Source organism: Nomascus leucogenys, unplaced genomic scaffold (genome assembly GCF_006542625.1).
Source record: "Nomascus leucogenys isolate Asia unplaced genomic scaffold, Asia_NLE_v1 000088F_40869_qpd_obj, whole genome shotgun sequence".
Lineage (NCBI taxonomy): Eukaryota > Metazoa > Chordata > Mammalia > Primates > Hylobatidae > Nomascus > Nomascus leucogenys.
Window position 1 is genome coordinate 3,409 of NW_022096064.1, and position 27,192 is coordinate 30,600.

Consider the following 27,192-nt stretch of genomic DNA (forward strand, 5'->3'; position numbering starts at 1 on the left):
GAAATTTAAGCCATAGAATATTTATTGACATGGAAAATGTGAACAATATACTTCTATATGAAATATGTAGGCTACAAAACAGTATATACAATTTAATACCATTTTTATGGAAAGAAAAATAACCATATATACAAAATCATGCGTAAGAAAAAAATAATATAAGGATGTACATACCAAATATTAATAATAATGGCTATCTCTGGATAGTGGAATCAGAGGGATTATGTAATTTTCCCAATAAATTTTCCTGTCCTCCAAACAGTATCCACTTCATACTATTATTTCTTGGTTGTAATTAGTTTGATATAATTCTCTTCAGAAAGGCTCTGTTTCAGTACATATACCTCAAAGCATACTTTTGATGTAGCTTCTGCAATTCCCATCTAAAAAGCAGATAAAACTTGCTCTTATATTCTGGCATATGAAGACTATTTGTAATTAACACACTATAAAATATGGCAAAGCAGGCCAGGCATGGTGGCTCACACCTGTAATTCCAATACCTTGGCAGGAAGATCGATTGAGGCCAGGAGCTCAAGACGAGCCTGGGCAACATAAGAAGACCCTATCTTTACAAAAAATTTTAAAAATTAGCCAGGTGTGATAGCACATGCCTATAATCCCAGCTACTTGGCAGGCTGGAAGGTCAAGGCTGCAGTGAGCCATGATCATGCCACTGCACTCCAGCCTAGGTGACAGAGCAAGACCTCATCTCTAAAAAAAAATTTTTAAATAAAGCAAAATATGCCACAGCATAGATCTGATTGTAGAAAATTATTATATGGAGAACTGATAAATCTCCTAATCAAGACAAAAATTTTATATAGAGGAAAAAAATACTATCTATCATTAGTTCAAGTTTCCATTAAGAGTAGTGAAATAGCTCCAAGTTCAGAACTGGAGAATTTTGCATCTCTCCCTCTTACCAGCCAATTGACTTTAGGTAAAGAATACTAGAGTTTTTTAGTTAGTAAAATATAGTTAATAATTCTGTATAAAGGAGCAAAAGTAAGTTTCTCATTGTTTCCTATCTCCCTTCATAGGTTTGACATGTTGAAATTGGGAAATTATTTAATGTTAATAGTTTCTAACTTATTTAATTATGTAAAATAATTAATTTTTAAATTATTTTAACAGTTAAAACACAAAGCATACTTTTCATGGAACCAAGTGTTCCAAACACAAAAAGGTCATTCTCTGATGACTCTTGATAACATACAACATAAAATATAGTTATAACAAATATAATTTAGAATTTATATTTCAGAATCCATCCTGGTGTAAAGCTATTTACTATAACCTTACTAAAAATACCAACGGTAAGGATGTTGGATCTTTTAAAGGTAAAACATCAGAGAAAAGAGAAAAAGACCTGTTTGTCCAATTCTCTGTGCTTTCCATGCTCTAGCACCATCCCAAAGTTGCCTCCTAACTTCTGTTTCCTCCCTGGGAAGGGAAGTCCAGGCAAATCTGTGATCAGTTAATAACTTTTAACAATTGTTTGCCATTACATCTGAAAGTGAACAGTTAATCACTTATTGTTATATCTCAAAGGTAAATTTCATTGTCTAAATGCCTAGAGGTAACTGGAAGATGAAAGAAACATAAAGGTTTGGTGAATAGCAGGAAAAAAATGGGGGGAGGGTTGTTTCTGTTTTTCCAATGAAAAGGTTTGCTCCTTCTCTCTGCAAAATCTTGGAACTGAGAAAGCTGTCTGGAGTGCAGATGGAAAGCAGGCATCAAATTGATGTAACTACACAACATACTCCTGCCCTACACCAGGGTCATTCTGCCACCTCTATCCCACTCTACAAATGTCCTATTCACCACAGCCTAACTTCTATCATAGTTCTAATTCCTCAGTGAAGATCACAAGAAAGGTACTTCCAGGTTGTTAAAAGAAACGAGAATGTTACACCAACACATTTCTGGGGTGGAGGGAGACTACTGACACTCCATATTTATTGCTTACATTACAAGAATTAAACAAAAAAAGCCGACTAGAAAATCACTTTCTGAAATTTCACAATCATCAATTTGCAACAGAAAGTGAAGCATAATATTTATGCTAACAAATACGTTGGATGAATTATCACCTCAGCACATAACTGCAGATGGATTACTCCTGGATTTTCACTTAATCCATTACTCGATGAACACTATAAAATGAAAGGTGACATACTTATGAACTAAAATCAGAAGAAGAAACTCTCCAAGATCAATCTTAAATGAGCCCCTATTCCAATAAGCCATAAAGAGCAGTAAAAGGCAATATTCATTTAACAGTACAAGAATCTCGATGACAAGAAATCAGGTATTTATATTCCTCTAGAGACATTTCTTCTCCACCTAACAAAGGCACTTGACATGTACTGAAATGGACAGTTAATTCAGGTACTGCCCTGGGCAACTGTTACCTTGCTAAAATTAGATGAAGTGGTGATTAAGTGCAAATTAGTTCTCCAAATAAGCCTGAAACACACATGAATAGATCATAAGTTCTCTATTTTTGGCAGATGATATAACCAAAGAAGAAAAGCTAATGTTGGTATCCATGCTGAATTGGCTGACTTGAGCAGTCAAGGATACTCTCTCTGCACAATATATTCCTTGATGACTATGGAATGTATATATAATTATAGGCAAATTAACCTTTCCTATAGTTTCAGGTATTAATGTTCATTCCTCTTCTTGTCTTTTCTTACTTTTTTGTTCTTTCCCAAAGACTTAGATGACTCCTCCTGAAAAAGACACAAATCAGTGCAGCATCTCTCCATTTACATAAAGATGAAACTTTCAATCTAATCACTTAGAATATATTTATACATATATATTCCACATATATTCATACATATATGTATGTATGTATATATGTTACAGTGAGGGTATGATCACTTTCATATGTGTCATTTCTGTGTTTTACAGGGTACTTTCACTTATAGGCTAATATTTTTTAAACAAGAATAATCAAGGAAACTTTATTTATCTAGTAGATTTATGTTTGAATAATTTCAATATTATTTCATCTATTGTCCCACTTTCCCAAGTAAGGCAGTAAAATTTAAATAAGGCAGATATGAACATACCTAAAATATAAAACAAAATAAACTCAAAGTATAAAGGAAGAAAGCATCTAAAGGTATGCCAGTGGAGGGGGAGATGTTTTGACACTAATGGAGAATTTCAGAATTTTATAGATGTTTAAAGAACATCTAGTCTGATGTGATATCAGCTACAACCACTCTGGGGCTCAATTTTAGGGATGGAACCTAGTTGGTCTTAAAAGGTTTTTCTAATTATAAAATTCTATGAATCTATGAAATCAAGGTGCGAAGGGATGAAGTGATCTGTCCTATGAAATCAAGGTGCGAAGGGATGAAGTGATCTGTCCAAAGTCACGTGACTGGCCAGACACACTGTTTAGAGTCTAGGTCTCCAGGTTCTTCATCCAAAGGTTTTACCAATTCACCACCCACATTCTGATTCATTCTTAATTTTCTGTCTTTTAAAAAAATTCCCAGGCAGTGATGAGAAATTCTCTAGATGTAGTATGAGGAGCCACTTACAGGTGAATTTGTGTAGTTCTTTTCCACTAGTATGTTTCTGGCACAGTTGTTGATATGTTTAAAGCGATCTGGTCCTAGCAGAATCCCTCCATACCAGCGTGATACTACCACCATGACATTCTTCACATTCAAAATCTGTTATTTTTTGGAAGCATAATTAGATACATAGACAGATATGTACAAATATGAGTTTTAAAAAAGGAGAATGAAATAACCCATATATAAAATCGCACATAAAATTTCCCAGTGACTTTAATTGTAGAGCCATATGAGTAGGCACTGAGTGAGATTACTAACAATTCAGGGAGTGAAATGGAAGAACAGAAGGGAATCTGGAAAACCATCACTGTGTTTCACAATGTCCTCAAATTCCCAGATTTGGGGCAACTGGACAGAGTGAAGGGGAGACCATGCAAGTAGGATTCTAGTACCTGGTGACTTCAACCAGAACAGCTAAGTTTAAGCAGCATTTTATCACTAGGCGAAATAACAACAACAAAAAAAACCCTGCTTCTGAACAAAGCTACAGGGGCTGCACGAGGCATCAATCCCTGGTGCTATTAGTAAGGTCTTCATCAGTTAAGATCTAGATCAGTCTCACTCTGTCACCCAGGTTAGAGTGCAGTGGCGCAATCTTGGCTCACTGCAACCTCTGCCTCCTGGGCTCAAGTGATCCTCCCACCTCAGCCTCCCAAGTAGCTGAGACCTACAGGTGCATGCACCACCATGCCCGGGTAATTTTTGTGTTTTTTTGGTAGAGTCAGGATTTCACTATGTTGCCCAGGCTGGTTTCGAACTCCTGGGCTCAAGTGATCTCCCCACCTTGGCTTCCCAAAGTGCTAGGATTACAGGCGTGAGACACCATGCCTGGCCATCTTCATCAGTTTGACATTTGTCAAATGCTGCCCTTAATGTGAAGCCCACCAGTTTACAGGCCTGACCCACAAACACAGTTACTATTCAAGGCAAAGGCCTTGTTAGAAAATAAACCTTCACATACAAGAGCAGAAAAAAACCAGGTAACTACCTTAGGAAAAAAACAATCCAATCCTAAAATTAATGAACAATAAATGATCACCAGACAGATGAAGAAAATCCAGCAGCATGAAAGAGAAAGGACAAGATAAACAAAAATGGACCAGGAAAAAATTTTTTAGGGGTGAGAACATCTTAAAAAAGAAACTCTAATTAATATAATCAGAGAAATTTTAGAAGATATTGGAGCCATAAAACAGAACATGATATTCTTAAAAGGGAAAAACTGAAAACAAGAAAGAACTCTTAAAAATTAAATATATGGTTGCTAAACAAAATTTCAAATTCAACAGAAATTTTGGACAACAGTCAAGAAAATGTCTCAGAATATAAAGACAATGAGATGGACAACTTAATTAAAAAAAAAAATTCTGGATCTATCCAGAAGTTCCAATATCCAACTAACAGGAGTTCCATAAAGAAAGAATAGAAAAAATAAAGAGAAGGAAATTATCAAAAAAACAAAGCATTTTCCCAAAGTTGAAGACAATCTTCTATTGTCTATGTCTTGAAAGCATAGCACTTCTTATTAATTATTTGCTTTCTGTCCCACATCCACTGGTTAAAATTTTCATTCAATCAATATTTTAACATCAACTACTAATTAAATCAAATATATCTTATGTTACATAGTTCAACGACTTAGCTATTACTAAATGGAGCTCTGTTTTGTTGAGAAATTTTATGGCTTGTACAGAACAGGATTGATAGTTTAACTCACACCTACCTCCATGAGATGAAGAAGACGCCCACCAGCTGCTGTTTCCCCATCATCCTCACAATCCTGTAAGAAGGTCTGTTTATCCTCACAATATATTCTGCAAATACAGGTAAGAGCATTACACTTTGAAACTAAAATATTATAATAAAAGTTATTCCTCAATATTTGTGATCATTTTGATTACTTCCAAAATTGGCATATTCATTTTTTTAAATCCTTCTTGAAATATGTATTATATTAGATATATTTTCACTGACAGTTTACTATCCAGTATGTTTGCCTTTTTATATACTTGGGAAAGCTAGGAATCAAAGGCATCTCCTTTATATCAGAAATGTTGCTATTATGGGAAGGTGAATTTATACATGTGACATTCCCCTTACTTCATTTAACCTTGAAGCTACCAAGAGCAATCATTGAAAAACATTTATTGAGAATACACTGTATAAAAGCAACAGGTACTACGACATATTATAAAGGAAGTAAGTGGCATGCATCTGTCTTCAGAGAGCCTTAAGATGTAGTGAAACAAAAAGCATATGAAAAAGATGAGGGCAACAAAACCAACATAAGGTAATATTTTATACTTTCATCTTATTCCAGCCATCAAGCATTTCTCTATTTTCTTCTAAGAATGTAAAGATTTAAATTTTCCTCTGGATGGTTACTAATATTAGAGACAAATCATGGTATTTTTATCCATTTAAACTAGAAAGTTATATTTGAAATAATAACATAGGCCTACAATAGAGTAAAATAAGCTGGGCAAATAAGTGCTAGAGATAGAAAAAAAAAATAGTGTCAGTTACAGTATGCCATCTGGTGGATTTCTTAGGGCCCTACAATGGTATCATGTGGAACTGGGTAAATGTAGTAAAGACATCCTCCCAACTCTGGCCATAAAAAGCTGTAAACTTTTAATGTAAATACTAAAAGCTATAAAAGCTCATCTACACACCTAAGTCAGTTATGTTACCTTACAGCAGTCACGTTCATTCATTCACTCATCCTTCTTTCCCTTCATCCATCCATCCACTCTAAATATTTACTGACCACCTACTATGAACATTAAAGTTAAAATACTATGAGTACCTTTTTTTCTCTTTTTACATGGCTTAGATACGAGATTGTTGAAGCTGTAGCCACAGCCATAGAGGAATGAAATAAAGAAAACAAATGAAATTGGATTGTCAAATTCAGCTCCATCACTTAACTATGGGATCTTGAAAAAGCTAACCTTTTTACAGTGGTAGAATTGCTAACTAATCACAGTTAATTTATATAAAGTTTTGGCACAGAGTAGGCACTCAAAAAACATGTAGAATAAATGAACATTACAATTTTTACAGCCCATTCTAATGACTGAGAGTAGTCTAATTCCTCATTTTCCTATTGAAGGCCATAACTGATTAAGAAAACATTAAAATTCTATCCAGTGATACTCTATTAAGATGGGAATTACATAACAAATAATTGTTTGTAAGTAAGTTTTGGCACTTAAAGAGATGTGAAATTAGTAATATTAAGAACTCACCTACTCAAAATGATGAATTTTTGAGTTTCAGTTTCAGATAGCCTAGATTCTATAAATAGTCTCAATCACATTTTAAATTTACACCAAGTCCCTATGTTCTGATTTATTTTAGGCCTACACTATGTTATTTTAAAGTCTCACAAATTTGTGTATTTTTTCAAATGCCCTTCATCTCTTCACTTACAAATCAGCAAAGATGCATATAAAAACCTGAATTGTCAAAACTGAAACTCACGTAGTAAAAGAAATACTCTTAATTCACTGCTATGGGAGCATAAATTGGTTTTAAAAACCTTCGGGCTCATACCTGTAAATCCTAACACTTTGGATTACAAGGTGGGCAGATCACTTGAACTCAGGAGTTTGAGGCCAGCCTGGGCAACATGGCAGAACCCTGTTGCTACAAAAAAATACAAAAATTATGCCGGGCATGGTGGCTCACACCTATAGTCCCAGTTAACTTGGGAGGCTGAGGTGGGAGGATTGCTTGAGCCACGATCATGCCCCTGTACTCCAGCCTGGGCAACAAAGGGAGACCCTGTCTCAAAAACCAAACCAAAACAAAACAAAACCATTGCAAGAAATTTGGCTATATATCAAGAGTTTCAAAATTGTTCACACTTTTTGATAATTCTAAGAATTCTTTCTTCCTTTTATTATATTCCCATTTCATTTCAAAAAAGAATCTCAAGCAACCAGAACCTATCCTGAGGAAATAACCTAAAAAGTATACAAAGATGTTCCCTGGACCACTCTTTATAATTGTGAAAAATACGAAAAACTAAAAGGAAATGGTTAAATTGTAGTATGGCACCTCAAATATTTTACGACCATTAAACGGTATTTATCAAGCAGTTATAACAATATGAAAAAGTGCTTTTGTTTAATTAAGAAAAAAACAGGATACAAGGGTAAAGCATTGGGAAAAAATAAACTTTGCAGAGAAAAAACGAAACAAAAACCAAAATAGTGTCAGTTACATTTGCTGGCAGAAAATGCCTGATTTTTCCCTTCAATTCTTTTTTTCTTTTCTGCAGTTTCCAAATATTCCACATGTCTATTACTATTACAATGGAAAAAATACATAATAGTTATTATTTTCTAAAATCATGCATCATTTCCCTCTATTTTTAACAAATTGCAAACACTAAAACTTGTGATGATTACTCACCTGTAGGCATAGATGTTGTGGGTGGCACTAGCTATTTTCTTATTCTCATACAATTTGGAAAGAACCATTTTCACCTTAAAAACAGCAATAATATAAATAAGTATGCTTTTTATATTTGCTCTGTAAATAAATGCTAGAAAAATACCTTGAAGCATGCTGTATTAAAATAAATAGTCACTTAAAGAGTCTACTATACTCTGAAAAACTCATTTACAAAGTTTCCTTCTCATTTTAGGGGCAGAGACTGGTACTCATAATTGGTATAAAAATGACAGACCTGGTATTTTTGAGCACTAATTATCAACAAATATTTCAGTATTACTATGTCAAAGGGAAAGTTTGTTCCCCATGTAGGGAATTTTAAATGTATCTGTAAAACTTCTAAAAACTAGCTCTGAAATTTACCAAATGTATACATCCAATGTAGCGGGTGTACAATAATGGTATGTTCCAAATGTTATAAAACGACAGCTTTCTCTGGGAGTCAAGTAAGGTTCATAGAGGAGGTCACATGAGCCAGGTCTTATAAGTGGCAGTTCTTCTGCATCAAAAGGAAAGATGGGGCAAGAAGAAGACATTCCACACAGAGAACAGGGCTATATGCAAATACAGAGAGTGGGTGACCAAATTTAGCAAATAAAAGTAAAGGACATCCACTTAAATTTGAATTTCAGATAAACGACAAGTAATATTTTTACTATAAGTACATCCCATGCAATAATGTTTATCTGAAATTCAAATTTAACTAGGTATTCTGTATTTTATCTGGCAACCCTAGTGGGAACAAAAAAGAGAAAAGTTCAGGAAGCTTTACACAGCTTAACTTAGAGTATGAATGAGATGACAGAAGATGTGTCATGAATGATAAGCTACGGCCATATTATAAAGGATCTGTGTAATAAGTTTAGATGTTCCCTTGTAGACATTGGAAGTCAGCAAAGATTACACATGCGAAGGTGGATAAGAGAGAGAACAGAGTGACACATGGTCAGATTTTTCAGGAATGTTGTAATGGCAAGAAGTAAGGAAGAAATATTGGTGGCAGGGAAGACTGAGCCAGAGTTGGGGACACCAATTTGGATCACAAATTGTGCAATCTTCTGTTTATCATTTTATAATCTTTCAGGTTCTCAAATTCTGATCAATAAAATAGACAATGACCTCTAAAATTTGTTTCAGCTCTCACAAATTATAATGCTATAAATCTAAGTGACTATGATCAGAAACAGAAAGAGGATTCAGAATGAACAGATTCAGAATTAGAATGTCTCAGGAGGACCCTGGGAAGAAGATGTGACTAAGGGCCAGGGACAAAATAGGATTCCTGAGAGAAAAGACCAGAAGTCCGCACCAAAAGTTATGATCTTGACCACAAGTCAATGCAGAAAAGAACTTCCTCTTTCAGAGAGTGAAACAGCCTGGTACAAAGAGCCGTATCCCTGAAGGCCAGGGTTTTAAAGAGCTTCAAGAGTAGGGTAGCTGCAAAGACCAAAGGAAGAGACTCATGCCTAAAACCTGCGGTAAATGAGACTTTTTAAAAAATGTAACTTTACAGGTAGTATTGAAATTGCCTCGTATATCAATAATGCAAGCTGAGCTACATTACAGAAGCAAGGAAGAAGAAAAGGATTCTGCTGAAAGGAGAATGAGAAAGGCAAAGACCTAGGAATAGTTTACGGCTGAAACCTCTCCCATTTATATCCCTGGGTGGAAATAAGGTCACCTAAGATCAAGAAGCACAAAGGAAAGTAAGTCAGGTAGGGAGGACTTGGTTTAGCCAGTCTGTCCAATGTCCCCTTTGTTGAATAATAACAGTGGAATGGACTTAGTTTCACAGAACTCCCATCTGACAGGACAAATAATTCTTTTTGACAAGATACTAAGCATCATAATTTTCTATAATAACACAATAGGTGTTTCTTAAAGATTCATTAGAGTGTTAACCCCTAATCAGAGTTTAGATACAATTTTGAAAGCAGTGACAGGCCTGGCTAGGTGGCTTATGCCTGTAATCCCAATACCTTGGATTGGGAGGCTGAGGCAGGAGGGCTGATTGAGTCCAGATTGAGACCAGCCTGGGCAACATGGTGAGACACCATCTCAAAAAAAAAAAAAAAAGAAAGAAAGCAAGCAGAGACAAACAGAAACAAAACAAATCTTCCGTGATTCACAGTAATTTGGGAGTAGAAAAATGAACAAATAATTTTTATCTTATATGAAAATAAAACATAAAAGTAAAAACAAGGGCATTATTGCAAAATCATTTACCTGAATTATTTTAGTAAATCATCAAAGTGAGCTAGACAAAGGAACTTTACCTGTTTGGGACAAACTACTGGAGCCAAGTGTGCCTGAAAAGTACTTCTTCGGTCTGTAATAGGAATGCCATGATCAATCGGAGGTAATTCTTCTACTTCTACTTCTAGAAATGTAGAAGAAACTTTATTTTTTAAAAAGCCTTACAGTCAAAATACTGAAAAAAATAAAATGGGGGGGCAGCTGGGAAGGAAATGTAAATTACATTGCAAATCAACTAAAATAACCATTAATTGTTATCTACCAAAATTAAATTTAAATTATAATTTTAAGTAAAAAGTTTCTAAGTATATTGTACATAAGATTAAAATACTTGATTTATAAATGATTTCCACCTGCCAAGGTTACCCAGGGGAAGCAGTGGGTTGGGACTAAACCTGAACTGCTGCAGTCAGTAGTATAAGTTGGTACAATATCTAATATATAATTTTTAAAAGTATAAAGGGGTCCTGAAACCAAATATTTATAGCTAATATAAAATTTATTTATCAGTTTCACTGCTGTTAGACCTCTGAGTTGGGAAAACTATGAATTTATATTCTTTATATTGTGTAGCTATAATATAATGCCTTCTGCTAATGAAACTGTTTCTACTTCACATGATGGAATTAAATACATCAATAATATATCCAATTGATATTCCTTAAAGAGCATCATGATTTCCAGTTATTACACCTCTTAAAACAAGTTTAAGGATCATGGCTGGGCATGGTGGCTCACGCCTGTAATCCCAACCCTTTGGGAGGCTGAGGGAGTGGATCACCTGAGTTCAGGAGTTCGAGACTAGCCTGGCCAACATGGTGAAACCCAATCTCTACTAAAAATAAAAAAATTAGCCAGGCATGGTGGCATGTGCCAGTAATCCCAGCTACTTAGGAGGCTGAGGCAGGAGAATCACTTGAACCTGGGAGGCAAGGTTGCAGTGAGCTGAGATCGTGCCACTGCACTCCAGCCTGGGCGACAGAACAAGATTCTATCTCAAAAAAACAGAAACTGAACTCAAGCTGGGCACAATGATGTGTGCTTGTAGTCCCAGCTACTCGGAGGCTGAGGTGGAAGGATCACTTGAGCCCAGGAGTTCAAGGTCAACTCAGGCAACACGGTGAGACCTCATCTCTCAAAAAAAAACTCCTAAAGGCATTTTACTAGCTTTAATTTCTGGGGCTGCACTTTCAGTTAATATATTTGTATTTGTGAGCATAGACTAAAATTTAATCCTGAAACATCAGGAAACAGCTAAGGATTTCAATACAGAAATGTAAAAACATGATGTTAACTAAAAACGTTAATAGCCTTTCTTAGTTTCAATTTCTTCCATCACTAAATCAAAACTCTAGAAAGTAGGGGGAAAAGAGTAAATTTCCATTTTTTCCTTGCCATTCTGATAAGACTTGGCAAACACCAAAATTGCCAACAGGCAGGAAAAAATTAATCTTATCTGCAAATTAATAACTCCTTCCTAAAACTGGAGAAAATTAGTAAATTTCTCTATCATCTCAAAGAACAATACATAATACTACCAACCCACTCTCCTCAAAAGAAATTAGTTAGTAACATTATACCTGTCCGAGTTTCACTGATATCAAAATCCAATGCTTTAACCGAACTTTCCGGCTGACATGCTAAAATGAGATCATCTTCACATTCAACATCTTCCTCTTCAGTTTTCTTCTTTACATCTGGGCCTATGTGAATATGAGACACAATTACTCTATGACGCAGGTAAGAAATGACGCTTTTTAAAAAAATTACTGGGTCTTGGGTTCTAAATACCACTCTTCAACGAAAGGAACCAGCACTCAGCCCATAGGAGAACTGGTTGATTCCTGAGTTGGAGCAAGGAAACTACAAGATGAACCTGGAAGCTCATGTGGATCCACAAACTGGGAAATGCTCAAAAAGAGATGGGGCTTATAAAAAGAACACAGGAGTTAACCTGAAGGGGCTCTTAAAGGTCAAAGCTAGAACAATTTGAGCAACAAAAAAATAATGATCGGATGGCATTTTAACCCATGGACTGAAATAATATACATGAGTCCATACTGATAATAAACAGATAAACAAATACATACACAAATGGGAAGAGACATCCCTTCCTCGTAATAGAATTCCAATTACTAAATGAGGAAGGAATGAAGAAAACAGAAAATCATCATCAGGCAAACACTACAGTGATAAATATTGTTGACAAGTTCCATGGATAGATACTAAAATCAGTGGCAGAAAGTTTAAGGAGAAACAGGATATTAGCATAGCTTCAAAGTATCTCCGTCAAGCTACAAAGAGAAAAGATAGTAACTGCAATGGTTAATCTTACATGTCAACTTGTCTAGGCCACAGTATCCATGTATTTGTTTACTTTTGACACAGAGTCTCATTCCGTCACCCAAGCTGGAGTGCAGTGGTGCCATCTCAGCTCACTGTAACCTCCGCCTCCCAGGTTCAAGTGATTCTCCTGCCTCAGCCTCCCAAGTAGCTGCAATTACAGGCATGTACCACCATGCCCGGCTAATTTTTGTATTTTCAGTAGAGACAGGGTTTCGCCATGTTGGCCAGGCTGGTCCCGAACTCTTGACCTTAAGTGATCCACCCACCTCGGCCTCCCAAAGTGCTGGGATTATAGGTGCAAGCCACTGTGCCCAGCCTCAGTACCCATATATTTGGTTAAACACTATTTTAGATTTTTCTCTGAAGGTATTTTTTGGATGAGATTAACAATTAAGTCAGTTGAATTTGAGTAAAGCGGATTGTCTTCCATATGGGCTTCATCCAATCAGCTGACGGCCTTAAAAGACTGACCTCGCCAGAAGAGGAAATTTTTCCAGCAGACCATCTTTGTTTTCAAACCGCAACATTCACTCTTCCCTGGGTCTGCAGCCTGCCAGCCTATCCTGCAAATTTTGGACTTGCCACCTTCCACAACTGTATAAGCCAATTTCTTAAAATATATTTCTCTCTTTGTGTGTGGGTACATACACACATATAAATACACACATACATTCAATTGGTTCTGTTTCTCTGGAGAACCCTGACTACAGGATTTACAGTGGAGACATTTGGCAAACACCACCGTAACCGAGACATCAAGGTAAATATCACCAATAATAAGGCATATGATACAACAGGCACAGTGGCTCACACCTGTAATCCAAGCACTTTGGGAGATCGAGGCAGGAGGATCACCTGAGCATAGGAGTTTGAGACCAGCCTGGGCAACATAGGGAGACCTCGTCTATACAAAAAATTTTTAAAGTAGCTAGGATTGAACAATGAGAACTCATGGACACAGGAAGGGGAACATCACATTCCAGGGACTGTTGTGGGGTGGGGGGAGGGGGAGGGACAGCATTAGGAGATATACCTAATGCTAAATGACGAGTTAATGGGTGCAGGAAATCAACATGGCACGTGGATACATATGTAACAAACCTGCACATTGTGCACATGTACCCTAAAACCTAAAGTACAAAAAAAAAAGAAAAAAAAAAAGTAGCTAGGAGTACACCACCACTCCCAGCTACTAATCTTACTCCAATCATGAGAAAACACTGGACAAACCCAAATTGAGGGGCATTCTACAAAATAGCTATCAGTAGTCTCCATAAGTGTCAAGGTTATATAAGTCAAGGAAACACTGAGCAACTGTTTACAGACTAAAGGAGAGTAAAGAGAAACAACAATGGAAAGCAATGCAGAATCCTAGACAAGATCCTAGACAGAATGGGACAGCCCGAGATTTCATAACATTTTCAGAATGGCACACAATTTAAAACTTATGAATTATTTCTGGAAATTTCCATTTAATATTTTCAGACAACAGTTGACCACAGGTAACCGAAACCATGGAAAGCGAAATCTCAGATAAGGAGGAATACTGTAACACAAAATCAAAGAGGCTAAACCTTACAGAAAGAAATAACTATAATTACATGAGTAATTAAACTTTTCAGAGAAACTTGGATTTTATAATATACAAACCATAACCAGAATACAGATTTTCATATTAAATTTCAATTAGAGGAGCTACATAAAAATGTAATTATTATAAGTTAAAGAGTATTGATAGTATTTTTCAATCCTACCTGGTTCTGTCATTTGAGATTTTTGTATAAGAACATCTCTTATTTTCTCCACCCACAGGTAAAGAATACTTTCACCGATATTCTGTCTAAAAAAAATTCAGGGGAAAAAAAATTTGTTATTTCAAAAATCATCTTCTCAAATTCAAGAAGATACAGACATTCACAATCCAAGACATTATAAACAATCTAAACGTTTCTTTTTTAAAATAATTTATAAAAACCTGGGGTTTATCAACATTTGTGTCTGAGTATTTAATACAGGTTATATAGCAACCTTAAAAATTCCAGTTGACTCCAAAATTAACATGGCTTACTTTAAAATAAGCAGAAGAGCTGTAACCAAAGAGGGGAATAAACATTTCCAAACTAGATGGATTAGAGAAATATAAATGTGACTTAGTTTCTGTAAGTGGATACAATCTTTCAGTATCGATGTCTGATCATTGCTTGCTTTTTTAAACTTTTTTAAGAATTTCAAACCACTTATTTGGTACACTTATCATTTAGTATACTTATCTCAACAAGAAAGAATGCAAAGCATATGGGAAACTCCTTCGGGGAGTCAATTTACAAGACCTAAAAGACAATTCAACAATTTTATATTCATATCTTGTTTCTGACAAAATATTCTATTGCCTAAATTGATTCATTTTGGTTCCAAATGATGTTTGGTTGCCTCAGATAACTAAATCCATCTCAAAGGATCACTGAGAAAAAGAATGTGTCACGGGTTTTAAAGTCATGTCCATAGTTATGTTAAATGATGGTAACAGCAATAAAATAAAGGCCCAAGTGTCTGCTCTTTAGAGAAAGACACTAATTGTAGGTAAGTATGGTATGTGTTTAAAGATATCACCACCCTACTATATAGTAACACCTCACCTCCTTCCTCTAAGTTTCCCTTGAAACCATTATCTCTCTTTATCACTACTCATCGGAACCCACCAAAACGTTCAAAACAAGCAGAGAGAAGAAAACAACATTGTTTTTAAATAATTCTATACCCTCAAATCCTCTCCATCACACCCACAATTCCTAGTACTAAAACTAAATACTTGTATTGGTTGATACAACAGTAAAGCTAGTCACTAAAATGCACTAAGCTGTGTGAAGTTAAACTAATCATTTGATCTGAGTTTCTGTCACCTAATTTTCAATATTATAAGCTGGATGAGATGATTTTTAAAATAAGAACAGCCCAGGGCCGGGCGTGCTGTAATCAAAACACTTTGGGGGCCAGAGTGGGCAGATCAGCTGAGCTCAAGAGTTCGAGACCAGCCTGGGCAACTTGGCAAAACCCCATCTCCACAAAAAAAATACAAAAATTAGCCAGAGGTGGTGGTGCGTGCCTGTAATCCCAGCTACTCAGGAAGCTGAGGTGGGAGGATTGCTTGAGCCTGGGAGATGGAGGTTGCAGTGAGTGGAGACTGCAGTGAGTGGAGATCGTGCCACTGCACTCCAGCCTGGGCAACAGAAAAAGACCCCTTCTCAAAAAAAAACAAAAACAAACAAACAAAAAAAACAGGCCAGATGTGGTGGCTCACACCTATAATCTCAGCACTGTAGGAGGATAGCTTAAAACCAAGAGTTTGAGACCAGCCTGGGCAACAAAGCGAGACTCTGTCTCTGCAAGAAATTAAAAAACTTAGCCAGGCACAGTGGTGTGTGCCTGTAATCCCAGCTACTTGGGAGGCTGAGGTGGGAGGATCACTTGAACCTGGAAGTTTGGAGGCTGAAGTGAGCTATGATTGCACCACTGCACTCCAGCCTGGGCAACACAGCAAGACTTCATCTCAAAAAAATAAAAAAAAAAAATTTTAAAGAACAAAAAAATGACAGCTGCTAGTTTAATGCTTACAATATTATCCCCTTTTTACGGATGAGAAAATAGACACAAAGAGATGACACTATTTAAAAAACTGACTCCAAAAGCCTGACTGAAACAGCCTTAACCTCAGCTCGACTAAACTTTATATGGGCCCATTCCTGACTCTAGGCCCTTACCTCCCTTTTCTTAGAGCATTTTCTTTAGAAAACTTGTCATTGTAAATTCCTTCTCCATCTCCTTGGGATATATGTAAATCTTTTTATAGAAAACTTTAATTGGTTTTACAACCCAGGAAATGTCTTTCTCAAGGACCTGGAAACCATCCCTTTGAAACACATCATCAAAGAAGACACTGCCCTTATCTTCCAGTGTCTGTGGGAGAATAGGAGGCTAACTTCAATGGGTACCTATTAGTAAACACAGATGGCCTACTCACAAAGAGAAATATTTGCAAACTCAACAATAACTCAATATGCCCAACACACCCGATTAATGGCCCCACATAATATCTTTCAGTACTTTTCCACTAGCTCATCCTGGCCCTTAAAAACCCTTCTGCCTTTTGTTTCAGAGGAGTTGAGTTCACACTTAGTTCTGGCCTCTTTCCCCTATTGCAGTGGCCTTGAATACAGTCTTCCTTGTCTGTTTAACTTTATCCATTGTAATTTTTGATTCAAGAAGCCTCACTCACCAACATTAAAACCTAAGATTCCATGATACATCAAAATGTGAAGAGATGTAGAAAATTTCAAAAATTATTTTCTTGGATTTCTAAATTAAATATTGCTATAATAGATGATCACAAAATCAAATACTATAAAAAACTTGTAATCCTTTTCACTTTCTCTTAAACAGTATCATATTCTAAGTATTTTAAATGTATTTACTTTTTGTTTTATCAAGTTATTTTCATTTATTCAAAATATTCATATGCAAAATATTTAAATAAAAATTAAGGGCTGGGCACAGTAGTGTATGCCTGTAATTTCAACATTTTGACATGCAGAGGCAGACAGATCACTTGAGGCCAGGAATTTCAGACAAGTCTGGGCAATGTAGCGAGACCCCTTCTTTACAAAAAAATACAAAAATTAGCCAGTGGTGGCACACCTATACACCCAGATACTCAGGAGGCTAAGGTAGGAGGATCACTTGGGCCCAGGAGGTCAAGGCTACAGTGAACCATGCTCATGCCACTGCACTCCAGCCTGGGCACCAGAGAGACACCCCATCTCAGAAAAAAAAAAAAGTAGGTACAATAACCAAACTAATCTACATCTAATCAGTCACCAAGTCCTAGCTTATATATATATATATATATATATATATATTTTTTTTTTTTTTTTTTTTTGAGACAGAGTTTTACTCTTGTTGCCCAGGTTGGAGTGCAATGGCGCGATCTCAGCTCACTGCAACCTCTGCCTCCCGGGTTCAGGCGATTTTCCTGCCTCAGCCTCCCAAGTAGCTGGGATTACAGGCATGCGCCACCATGCCCAGCTAATTTTGTATTTTTAGTAGAGATGGGGTTTCTCCATATTGGTCAGGCTGGTCTCGAACTCCTGACTTCAGGTGATCCGCCTGCCTCAGCCTCTCAAAGTGCTGGGATTACAGGCATGAGCCACCGTGCCTGGCCAATATATTTTTAAGTATTTCTTTAACTGACCTTCTTCTCTATTCATATTCTTGTTGCCTTAATGAAGGCCTCCACTATATCCCTCCTGGGTTACTGACTGCTCTTCTAAAGAGTCCCTTCTTCACAGACTTACTTTTTATATATTTATTTTTGAGACAGAGTCTCACTCTATCACCCAGACTATAGTGCAGTGACTCAACCTCGACCTCCTGGACTCCAGTGATCCTTCCACCTCAGCCTTCCAAGTAGATGGGATTACAGGCACGCCCCATCACACCCAGTTAATTTTTATTTTTTTAACTTCTATAGAGATGCAGAAGGTCTCACTATGTTGCCCAGGCTGGTCTCAAACTTCTAGCTTCAAGCAGTCCTCCCACATAAGCTTCCCAAAATGCTGGGATTACAGACAAAAGCTATCATACCTGGCCCATGTTTAATTTTTAAAAACCTGTATTTCCCCCTTGCTGCCCTCTGCTGGAATTATATGGAAAATATGATTAAAAGTTGTCACAAAAGGCCAGGCGTGGTGGCTCAGGCCTGTAATCCCAGCACTTTGGGAGGCTGAGGCAGGTGGATCACTTGAGGTCAGAAGTTCAAGACCAGCCTGGCCAAAATGCTGAAACCCCGTCTCTACTAAAAATACAAAAATTAGCCAGGCGTAGTGGTGTGCGCCTGTAATCCCGGCTACTCAGGAGGCTGAGGCACAAGAATTGCTTGAACCTGGGAGGCGGAGGTTGCAGTGAGCTAAATTGCACCACTGCACTCCAGCCTGGGCAACAGAGCAAGACTCAGTCTCAGAAAAAGAAAAAAAAAAAAAGTTGTCACACAAAAGTTTTAAAAATAAAGCCAGGTGTGGTGGTATGTGCCTGTAGTCCCAGTTACTCGGGAGGCTGAGGCAGGAGGATCACTTGAGGCTTGAGCCCAGGAGTTCAAGGCCAGCTTGGGCAACACAGTGAGGCCCTATTTAAAAAAAAAAAAAAAAATCTTTTAAAAGTAAGATGTGTATTTCTACTTAGACTACGTGTGTGAAAATAATACCACTGGACCAAGGTTATTCGAGTGCATTAAATAAACAAGACCCCATATTCCACCATTAGAACAAACTATATTGTAATCTCTGACACTTCCTAAGTCTCAAATAGCTCAAGTGAACTAGTTAAAGAGAAAAGGAAAGTTGTGTCCTGTGGAAAGGTATCTTTTAGTAAAAGGAGGACTTTTGGGAGAGGGGACAGGCAGGTGAAGAGCCACTTCTGAGTGTATGACATTGTACATGGGTAAGAAAAAACGCTAACTGATGAATGTGATTAACATGATGGAAGCTAAGTGTGGAAAGATTTTCAAGGAGGAAGTGGTCAATACCACCAAAAGTTAGGTAAGAGCTGAAAAATGGCCACTAGATGAACAATTCTGGTGTTAATGGTGAACAAATCCACAGTATACTGATCTTATTCTATTGGGGGTGGGGGGGGCAGATAAATTGGCAAATATGAGAGGATTATAGAAAGAAGTTTGTTGGGGGCACAAAAGTTGGAGTGGCCAGTAATGTTAGGGAGAGATTCAGAAAACATTTAATTAATGAAATACTTATACTTCCACCAAGGATGACGGAATCACTAAATGGGGACCCAAGGAAGACCATACTCGCTCTAGGCAGGAAGAAGTAGAATGGATTCCACAACAACTTACCATTTTCTAATTAAATATTTTGGGAGGAAAAGAAACCTGGCCTGGATCCCAGGGACACAAAGAGGGACTGTCATTGTACCAAATGGAGTGGCCACCTAGAACATATAATACAATCCTTACTAGATCCTGGATTACAGGAAAACTGATATTCCAGAACATTATTTTACTAAATTATTTCATTAAAATTAATCTAAATCATAGATATATCTTCTCTAGACAACTGCATTATCCCCCTAACTGATGTCCCACATCTACTCTTGCTACCTTCCAAACACTACTTCAAACAGAAATAGAATGATCTTTTTTAAATGAAAATATTATCATGGCCAGGCACAGTGGCTTAAACCTGTATCTCTGCACCTTGGGAGGCCAAGGCAGGAGAACTGCTTGAGGCCAGGAGTTTGAGACCAGCCTGGACAACAAACCAAGGCTCCACCTCTACAAAAAAATAATTTTTAAAAAAATTAGCTGAAGGCAGAGCATGGTAGCTCACGCCTGTAATCCCAGCACTTTGGGAAGCCAAGGTGGGTGGATCATTTAAGGTCAGGAGTTCGAGACCAGCCTGGCCAACATGGTGAAACCTCGGCTCTACTAAAAATACAAATATTGGCTGTGCGTCGTGGTGGGCACCATAGTCCCAGCTACTCGGGCGGCTGAGGCTGGAGAATTGCTCAAACCCGAGAGGCAGAGGTTGCAGTGAGCCGAGATCATGCCACTACACTCCAGCCTGGGCAACAGAGCAAGACTCCATCTCAAAAAATTTAAAAAAAAATTTTTTTAATTAAAAAAATTAAAATTAGCTGGGCATGGTGGCACCTATCTATAGTCCCAGCTACTCAGAAGGCTGAGGTGGGAGAAATCGCTTGAGCCTGAGAGGTCAAGACTGCAGTGAGTCACTACTGTGCCACTGCACTCCAGCCTGGGCAAGAGAGCAAGAACCTGTCTCAAAAAAAAGAGAAAATCTTATCATGGCACCCTACTACTTAAAACCCTTCTCTGCTTCCAGCTGTTCTTAGTATAAAGACAGAATCTTTAACATAACCTGCAAAACTCTGCGAGACCTGTCTTGTCTACCTCTCCAGGTCCTTTTCCCACCATATTCCCTCCATCTCATCCTGTCTCTTACCACTGCATATCACCATTACTGTTTCCTGTAATGTGCCAAGCTCCCCAACACCAAGGCTTGTGCTGTGGCCTCTCACTGGAATTACCATCCCCTAATTAACTCCGCTTTTAAGTCAAGCAAGCCATCCCTCACCTCCTAGACTATGTCAGGTCTTGTTTCAAACTCAATTAGTTTTGCATATCTTCCTTTCATAGAACTTACCACAGCTATTGTTATAGTCATTTTTACAATGTTATAAGTAATATCTCTCCCATACCATAAATTCTAACTGCCATGAAAAAGGGCACTTCTGTTCATGCTAGCCATACCTGCACCCAGGATCTAGTACAGTGCCTGCCATGTAATATTTATTGAATGAAGGAATGAATGAAAAATATAGCCCATCAACAGATTCTGAGTCTTATGGCCTAATACAAGGGAAATTACCATTCAAACTACATAGAGATTTAATAAATAATTACACTTAGGATTCTGTAATCAATTTCATTCTACGTAGCCTATGAAAATACCAAATCAAAGCAGTATCTCTGAATTTACTTTCACAAGTTGGCTAAGTGTTTTTGTTTTTTAAGAAGATCCTTTTAGCAAATAATTTTTTTTTAATTTATTGAGATTGAGGTGGGGGTCTCACTGTATTGCCCAGGCTAATCTCGAACTCCTGGGTTCAAGCAATCCTCCCATCTCAATCTCCTGAATAGCTGGGATTACAAGCCTATGCCATCGTACCCAGCTTGGCTAAATGCTTTTTACAGTTATTAGCTCTAAATATTACTGTATTTTTGTATCTAAGTAGAAGCTATGAAATGTATATATAAAATTATACAACTAACCTTTCAAGGTCTCTTCAAGTGAGTCCTTTTTGTTAAAGCAGAGGTAGCTTTAAAAAGTTTAGAAAGGTTCTAACAAAGGGTTCACAGATTCAACAAAAGCCCACAATACAATCACTAACAGAATTATTTTAAAAAATCACCTGTCACTTACATATATATTTCCTCAAGGCTATTTGATAAATCCGCACGTTCTTGCCCTTTAAGCCAAGGAGCACTAAGATTAAATAAAACAATTAAGAAGATTATTCAAGGATTATGTTTATATCTCAAATTACTGATTACATCACAAATAAATATTTTTGGCTTTAAAAAATTATTTTCATAGATGGTCTTATATTTGTATAAATCTATATGTTGCAAAATGCTTTCATTAGCATTAATTCATTCAGCCTTCCCAAGAAACCATGACAAAACCCACACCAAAATTACTCTGTTTTAATGGTTTAAAAATTGGCCAGGCATGGTGGCTCATACCTGTAATCCCAGCACTTTGGGAGGCCGAGGCGGGCAGATCACCAGGTCAGGAAATCGAGACCATCCTGGGTAACACGGTGAAACCCCGTCTCTACTAAAAATACAAAAAATTAGCCGGGCATGGTGGCAGGCGCCTGTAGTCCCAGCTATTCGGGAGGCTGAGGCAGAAGAATGGCGTGAACCCAGGAGGCGGAGCTTGCAGTTAGTCAAGCACACCACAGCACTCCAGCCTGGGAAACACAGCAGGACTCTGTCTCAAAAAAAAAAAAAAAAATTCTGAAAAGGACATTTATGTTTACAAGCATTCTATATCATTTGCAATAAATAAAAATAAAAATTTACAGACCCATTATTAATAGTAAGCATTAATGCTACGGTTTTAAAATATGTGCACAAAAAAAACCTAATAGGTAAAAATTCTAGTAATTGAGTTTTTTTTTTTTTTTAAGGCTAATTAAGTGAAGCAGTGGGAGTGAAGAAGAAACAAAGAAATCTAACCAGTTGTGATCAATTACTGGTTATAAACCAATCACTGGTCTACAATCAGACCAGCCTAGTAATTGAGATTTTTATGCAATTCTGTTCCCAAGGGTTTCTACATATTACTAGGTGATGGGACCAAGGTAGATGAAATATCACTTGCATCAACAGGTCATGGCTCATAAAGATTAAGCTTGGGCTGCTAAGAAGATTGTTCATCCACATCAACGGGGAAAGGGGCAGGGAGAAACACCAGAAGCATCATAGGTAACTCCTGGAAGGCAGGCAGTCTTACAGATACATCAAGGAACTGTGGCTAGGTCAGGAGAACTAGGTTAGGAGAAACTCTAAGTGCCAAGGTTTCTAGATTACTAGGCTAAAGAGGAAGGTTTCCTTCCTCATCTCAAAAGACAATTCTGTAGCTACTTCACCTCTACGAACCTTGTGATTCTCTTTTATACTAAGTGGCATATTTCATTGTTTTATAGAATTTAATTTTTATTTAAATGCTCTATACCAAACCCAAAAGGTATTTTTAATTTCTATATACATTTTAATAAGAAAGGTATTTTATGTAAACGCAAAGCACAGTATAAACATCTTTCAAAATATAATCTTTTTACAACAATATAAATGTAGAAATACAGCTTACTTCAACTGGTAGATAGGTGGAGCTGTACCTGGGTATTCATTCGGCAGCATCACCTACAATGCAGGTTCAAAAACATCTGTTTACACTTCATCAAGGTTCAAAGGTAACCATATTTATAAAGCTAGCAACTGGACAAAAAGGGCAAGGAGGACAGAGATGAAAGGAAAAGGAAAACTGAAATATGGACATTATACCCTGACCCCAAGTGGATGGAGTGGCATTATAATATTTTCTGGGTAGTTTTCAGAAGAAATACTACAAAAATCCTAGGAAACACTATTAACTATATGAAATAGCTAACATATAATAGAGAACCATACATACTTCTTTTCAAATCAGTATTATAAAAACAAACACTGGCAAAAACTGTTTTGCATCCTTTATGTTAAAAGTACATACAAGCAGTCATCAAAGATTAAGCACTAAGAAAAGCCATAGCTGACCTTTTCATTTATTTTATCCTAACTACAATGATCATTGATCATTGATTCTCAATTAATAAAGAAATGAATGTCTCCTCTACGAGTCATCTACATTATTAACCTCTCCTTCCTTTTAAATGTTAGCCATCTTTCCAGGTTTGGACCCTCTCCTATTAGATGAAGAGAATAATGAAGGGAAGCAAAACTACAGTCTCTCAAGGGTACATTTAAAACTTTTAAATGATTAAAAGCATTGGATTAGAAAGACTGAAACTATCAGTTAATGTATGATTTGAAAGTGACCTGAGATGTAACTGCCCATGTGTTTAATCATTGATAAAAGCCAACAACAATTTAGAAAACAACACAAATAATCATTAGAATACAGAAGTCAACCATATAGTTCATACTGTAACTGAAAGATGGCTGCAGGGAAGAGGGAAAAAGTACCTGCAAGCAAAGTGTCCATTTGGGGTCATCTATATCGTCGCTAATTCTAATACAAAATATTTTGGCACAGTCATCAATGACACACCACTCCTCGCCATAAATGGCTGCCATTGCTTCAATTTCCTCATTCTGAAAGAAATTGATTTTTTTTAAAGTCAAGAAATGTACATATCTCAAAACCCTATTCTTACTACTTTACAAGATATTCGCATTCAACATTACCAGAGTAGATAAACGATTCCTAGATGAGCCTTACCAGGCCAAATGTTTCTTAAGAGCAGTTCACCATGTTCTGCTGTCTGGGTAGTTGCTAGGCGCTACTCCAATGACTGGAGCCAGCCTTGCTACTGCATTACTGTGCTTTTGGCCACTGTTAAGCCAAAATATAATATATATGCACTCCCATACTTTGTAGTGACCTTTCACACGTGAAAAGATAAACCTATCTTCTCTGTTCCACCTTCTCTTTTTTAACAGGTAATCTCCACCCCTGACTCCCACCCCCAATAGCTCTGCCCCACATTATCTGTATACTCCTGCTGGGTGTCTCACTGGTTCTTTCGTATTAAATTTTGTGTGGGGGGGAGTTGGGGAGGGGGTACACAAGGACTAGATGGGTGGTTGGTTGGTTGGTAATCAAATCCTTAAAACATTTCATAAATTATTCTTTGGGCTTAGGGTTAAAAAAGAAAAACAACTGGAGGACCTAAAGGGAAAAGATGGGAAGCAAAGTATCCATTCGACTTCGCAGCATTTCATTTTGTACTCACAGCCCTGTAGGAAAAGACTTATGATCGCCCACGTGAACAAGGCACAGGGAAAGCTCGATGCCAAGGACCAGAAGGAGTGAGATTCGGTGGGCTCTCGGGGACCTCCAGGGTCTGGGCTATTGCCATTTTGCAAAGGGGGAAACCCGAATTCTTAAGTGATTTGTCCAAGATGACCCGGCGGCGGCAGGGTGGGGAGCGAAACCCCGGTTTTTGCCTTCGGCCCAGAGCTGCTTAGTCGCGTGTTAATGGTTGACGAGGACACCGTCCGAGACAGGCCGAGCCCGCGGCCGCCGAGGAGCTGCCGGCCTAAGAGCGCTCGGCCTAGGGAAAGCGCCGGGAAAATGGAACGCGGTGGAGCAAATGGCGTGGCCACTGCTGGCAGAACCCGGGGCGGCCCCGGGCGGAGGGCCCCTCGGCTGAGGAGGACTGGGATGGCGAGGCGAGCCCAAGCCGAGCCTGGAGAGACAGCACCCCGCCGAGGCCTCACCTGCCTCTGGTCGCTCCCTGCGTCCCCCTCAGCCATGTGGCCCCTGGACCTGCCCTGCAGCCGCCGCCTGCCAGGTCCGGAGCGCGGGGGCGGGGCGCTGCGGCTGCGAGCCGAGAGCTGGCTGCGGCGCGGCCCGACCCGGAACCGCAACCCTGCCACGCCGCGCCGCCGGCATCTGCTTCCGGGTGGCGGCCGAAGGGTGTAAGGGGCTCCTGGCCCCCGGGTTTGGGGTGGGGTTCTTGGTTGGGGCCTTGCTCCCGCCTTCACTCTCTCCCGTAGGGCGGAGACCCAGGGAATGCCGACCCTCGCGAGTTGCTGCCAGAGGCCTTCTCAGCTCTGTCTCCTGGGAATGCGCCGGGGCGGGGGGCTTTTGCTTGCCCATTGCGGCCTTGGCGCCATCGGTACGCCCAGGAGACTTTGGGGAGTCATTTACCACCGCGTCCCGGGAAGGGACTCAAACCTCAGTCCACAGCCCCAGACTCGTCTGTACATTCCTCGGGAGAGTTTTTGTGTGTTTGTTTGTTTTTAACATGTTTTAAGTTTTCTCGGATTTTGGCAAAGATAGGTTTGATTTACCAAAACTGGAGAACAGAAGGAAGGCGGTAATTTTGAAAGCGTGAGGAGGAACCTTACTCTCCCATTCACCGTTGTATTGCGATCGTTTTCTTTAGTCTCCTTGAATATTTTGGGGGCAACTTTTGTGCGAGACACTAGTTATGCCAGTCAACATAAGGAGCCTTGATTCATTTTCCCAAAAAATGAATCAGTTTGTCATTACTCCCTCGCCCACAAGTTCCATGACATTCTAATACATTGGTTATGAATTATATCAACCACCTTATTCAAGACACCTCAATCAAGACATTTATTCTGTTGATTGCAAGGCATCCTTGCTTCACTTTTCGTCACACATAATACACAAAAACTCAAAATATTACATCTTTCTTCCTTAATCATGGGTATTTTCTGGCCGTCTTTAAAACCGTTGTCTTAAGATAAATCATTGTAGAGAAAAATAAAACTCCTCAAGAGTTAGGAGTTCAACACCTGTAGAGAATTACACTTACATTACTTTGAGTATAAGCCTTGTGGATGTATTAATTCAACAGACGTTTTTTAGGCTCTTACTGTGCTAAACATTGGAGATGCAAAATCATATGTCATACATTGCCTTTAAGGGGCTAAGATGTGAAGGGAACAAAAGTAAACCTGAACCAGAAGTACAGTAATGAATCTCTTAAAGATTGGATAAATTCTGAGAAATTTACCCTTAATTTCGTCATGATGGTGCAAACTTCATAGAATAATACACAAACTTGGATGGTATAGCCTACTACTTATCTGGGCTATGTATCGCCTGTTACTCCTAAGCTACAAACCTGTACAGCATGTTACTGTACCTAATAGGCAGTTGTAACACATGGTATTGTGTATTTAAACAAAGAAAAGGTACAGTACAAATATGGTAGTACAAATACCATAATGTATGGTAGTACAAATACCGTATTACAGTTATGGTATTGGACATGCAAGTGGTCTTATGAGACCACTGTCATATATTTGGTTCATCAGCATAAGTCACTATGACCTCCTGGGCTCAAGCAATCTTCCTGCCTCAGCTCCCCTAGTAGCTAGGACTATAGGCGTGTGCCACCACACCCAGCTATTTATTTTTTATATTTTGTAGAGATGGGGGTCTCACTGTGTTGCCTAGACTGGTCCCAAACTCCTAGCCTCGAATGATCCACCCTCCTCAATCTCCCAAAGCACTAGGTTTACAGGTGTGAGCCACCACACCCATCCCTGAACTCTTCTTCACTGACCTTTTCATATTTCTACAGCTTCTATGCAAACGTAATGGTTTTCACAGTTTTTTAAAAGGCCATGGAACCTTGTCTTCAATGAAAGTTTATGTAAAACAGATTTGTT

The 27,192-nt window shown here is 38.2% G+C and overlaps 1 protein-coding gene across 5 annotated transcripts; it reads right to left on the reverse strand.

Moving 5' to 3' along the window:
* Positions 1-25,411, reverse strand: LOC115830334 (protein IMPACT). 5 transcript variants are annotated; one of them, XR_004029083.1, is made up of 12 exons: positions 25,264-25,411; positions 24,007-24,135; positions 23,135-23,187; positions 21,680-21,742; positions 14,426-14,511; positions 11,906-12,028; positions 10,346-10,449; positions 8,028-8,101; positions 6,415-6,458; positions 5,329-5,419; positions 3,567-3,701; positions 1-2,741 (listed from the first exon to the last, which is right to left on the reverse strand). XR_004029083.1 is itself a non-coding variant. In XM_030808627.1 (12 exons), exons 1-11 carry the CDS (start codon positions 25,297-25,299, stop codon positions 2,673-2,675), a joined length of 963 nt encoding a protein of 320 aa, XP_030664487.1. In that variant the 5' UTR covers positions 25,300-25,411; the 3' UTR covers positions 1-2,159; positions 2,653-2,672. The 5 variants fall into 5 exon arrangements, 4 of the variants coding, with proteins under 4 accessions (XP_030664487.1, XP_030664486.1, XP_030664488.1 ...); XM_030808627.1 differs by lacking the exon at positions 6,415-6,458 and having other exon boundaries at positions 1-2,159; positions 2,653-2,741; XM_030808628.1 differs by lacking the exon at positions 1-2,741 and adding an exon at positions 4,594-4,616 and having other exon boundaries at positions 3,614-3,701.
* Between the last annotated feature and the right edge of the window lie 1,781 nt (positions 25,412-27,192).

Bases quoted from the DNA above. Each gene is read 5' to 3' on its own strand.
- LOC115830334 (XM_030808627.1), bottom strand. From the start codon at position 25,299: ATGGCTGAGGGGGACGCAGGGAGCGACCAGAGGCAG. The intron at 8,102-10,345 runs GTAAAGTTCCTT...GCTGTTTTTAAG, and splicing joins CAGTAGTTTGTCCCAAACAG to GTGAAAATGGTTCTTTCCAA. The intron at 5,420-8,027 runs GTGAGTAATCAT...CTGTATTTGCAG, and splicing joins CACAACATCTATGCCTACAG to AATATATTGTGAGGATAAAC.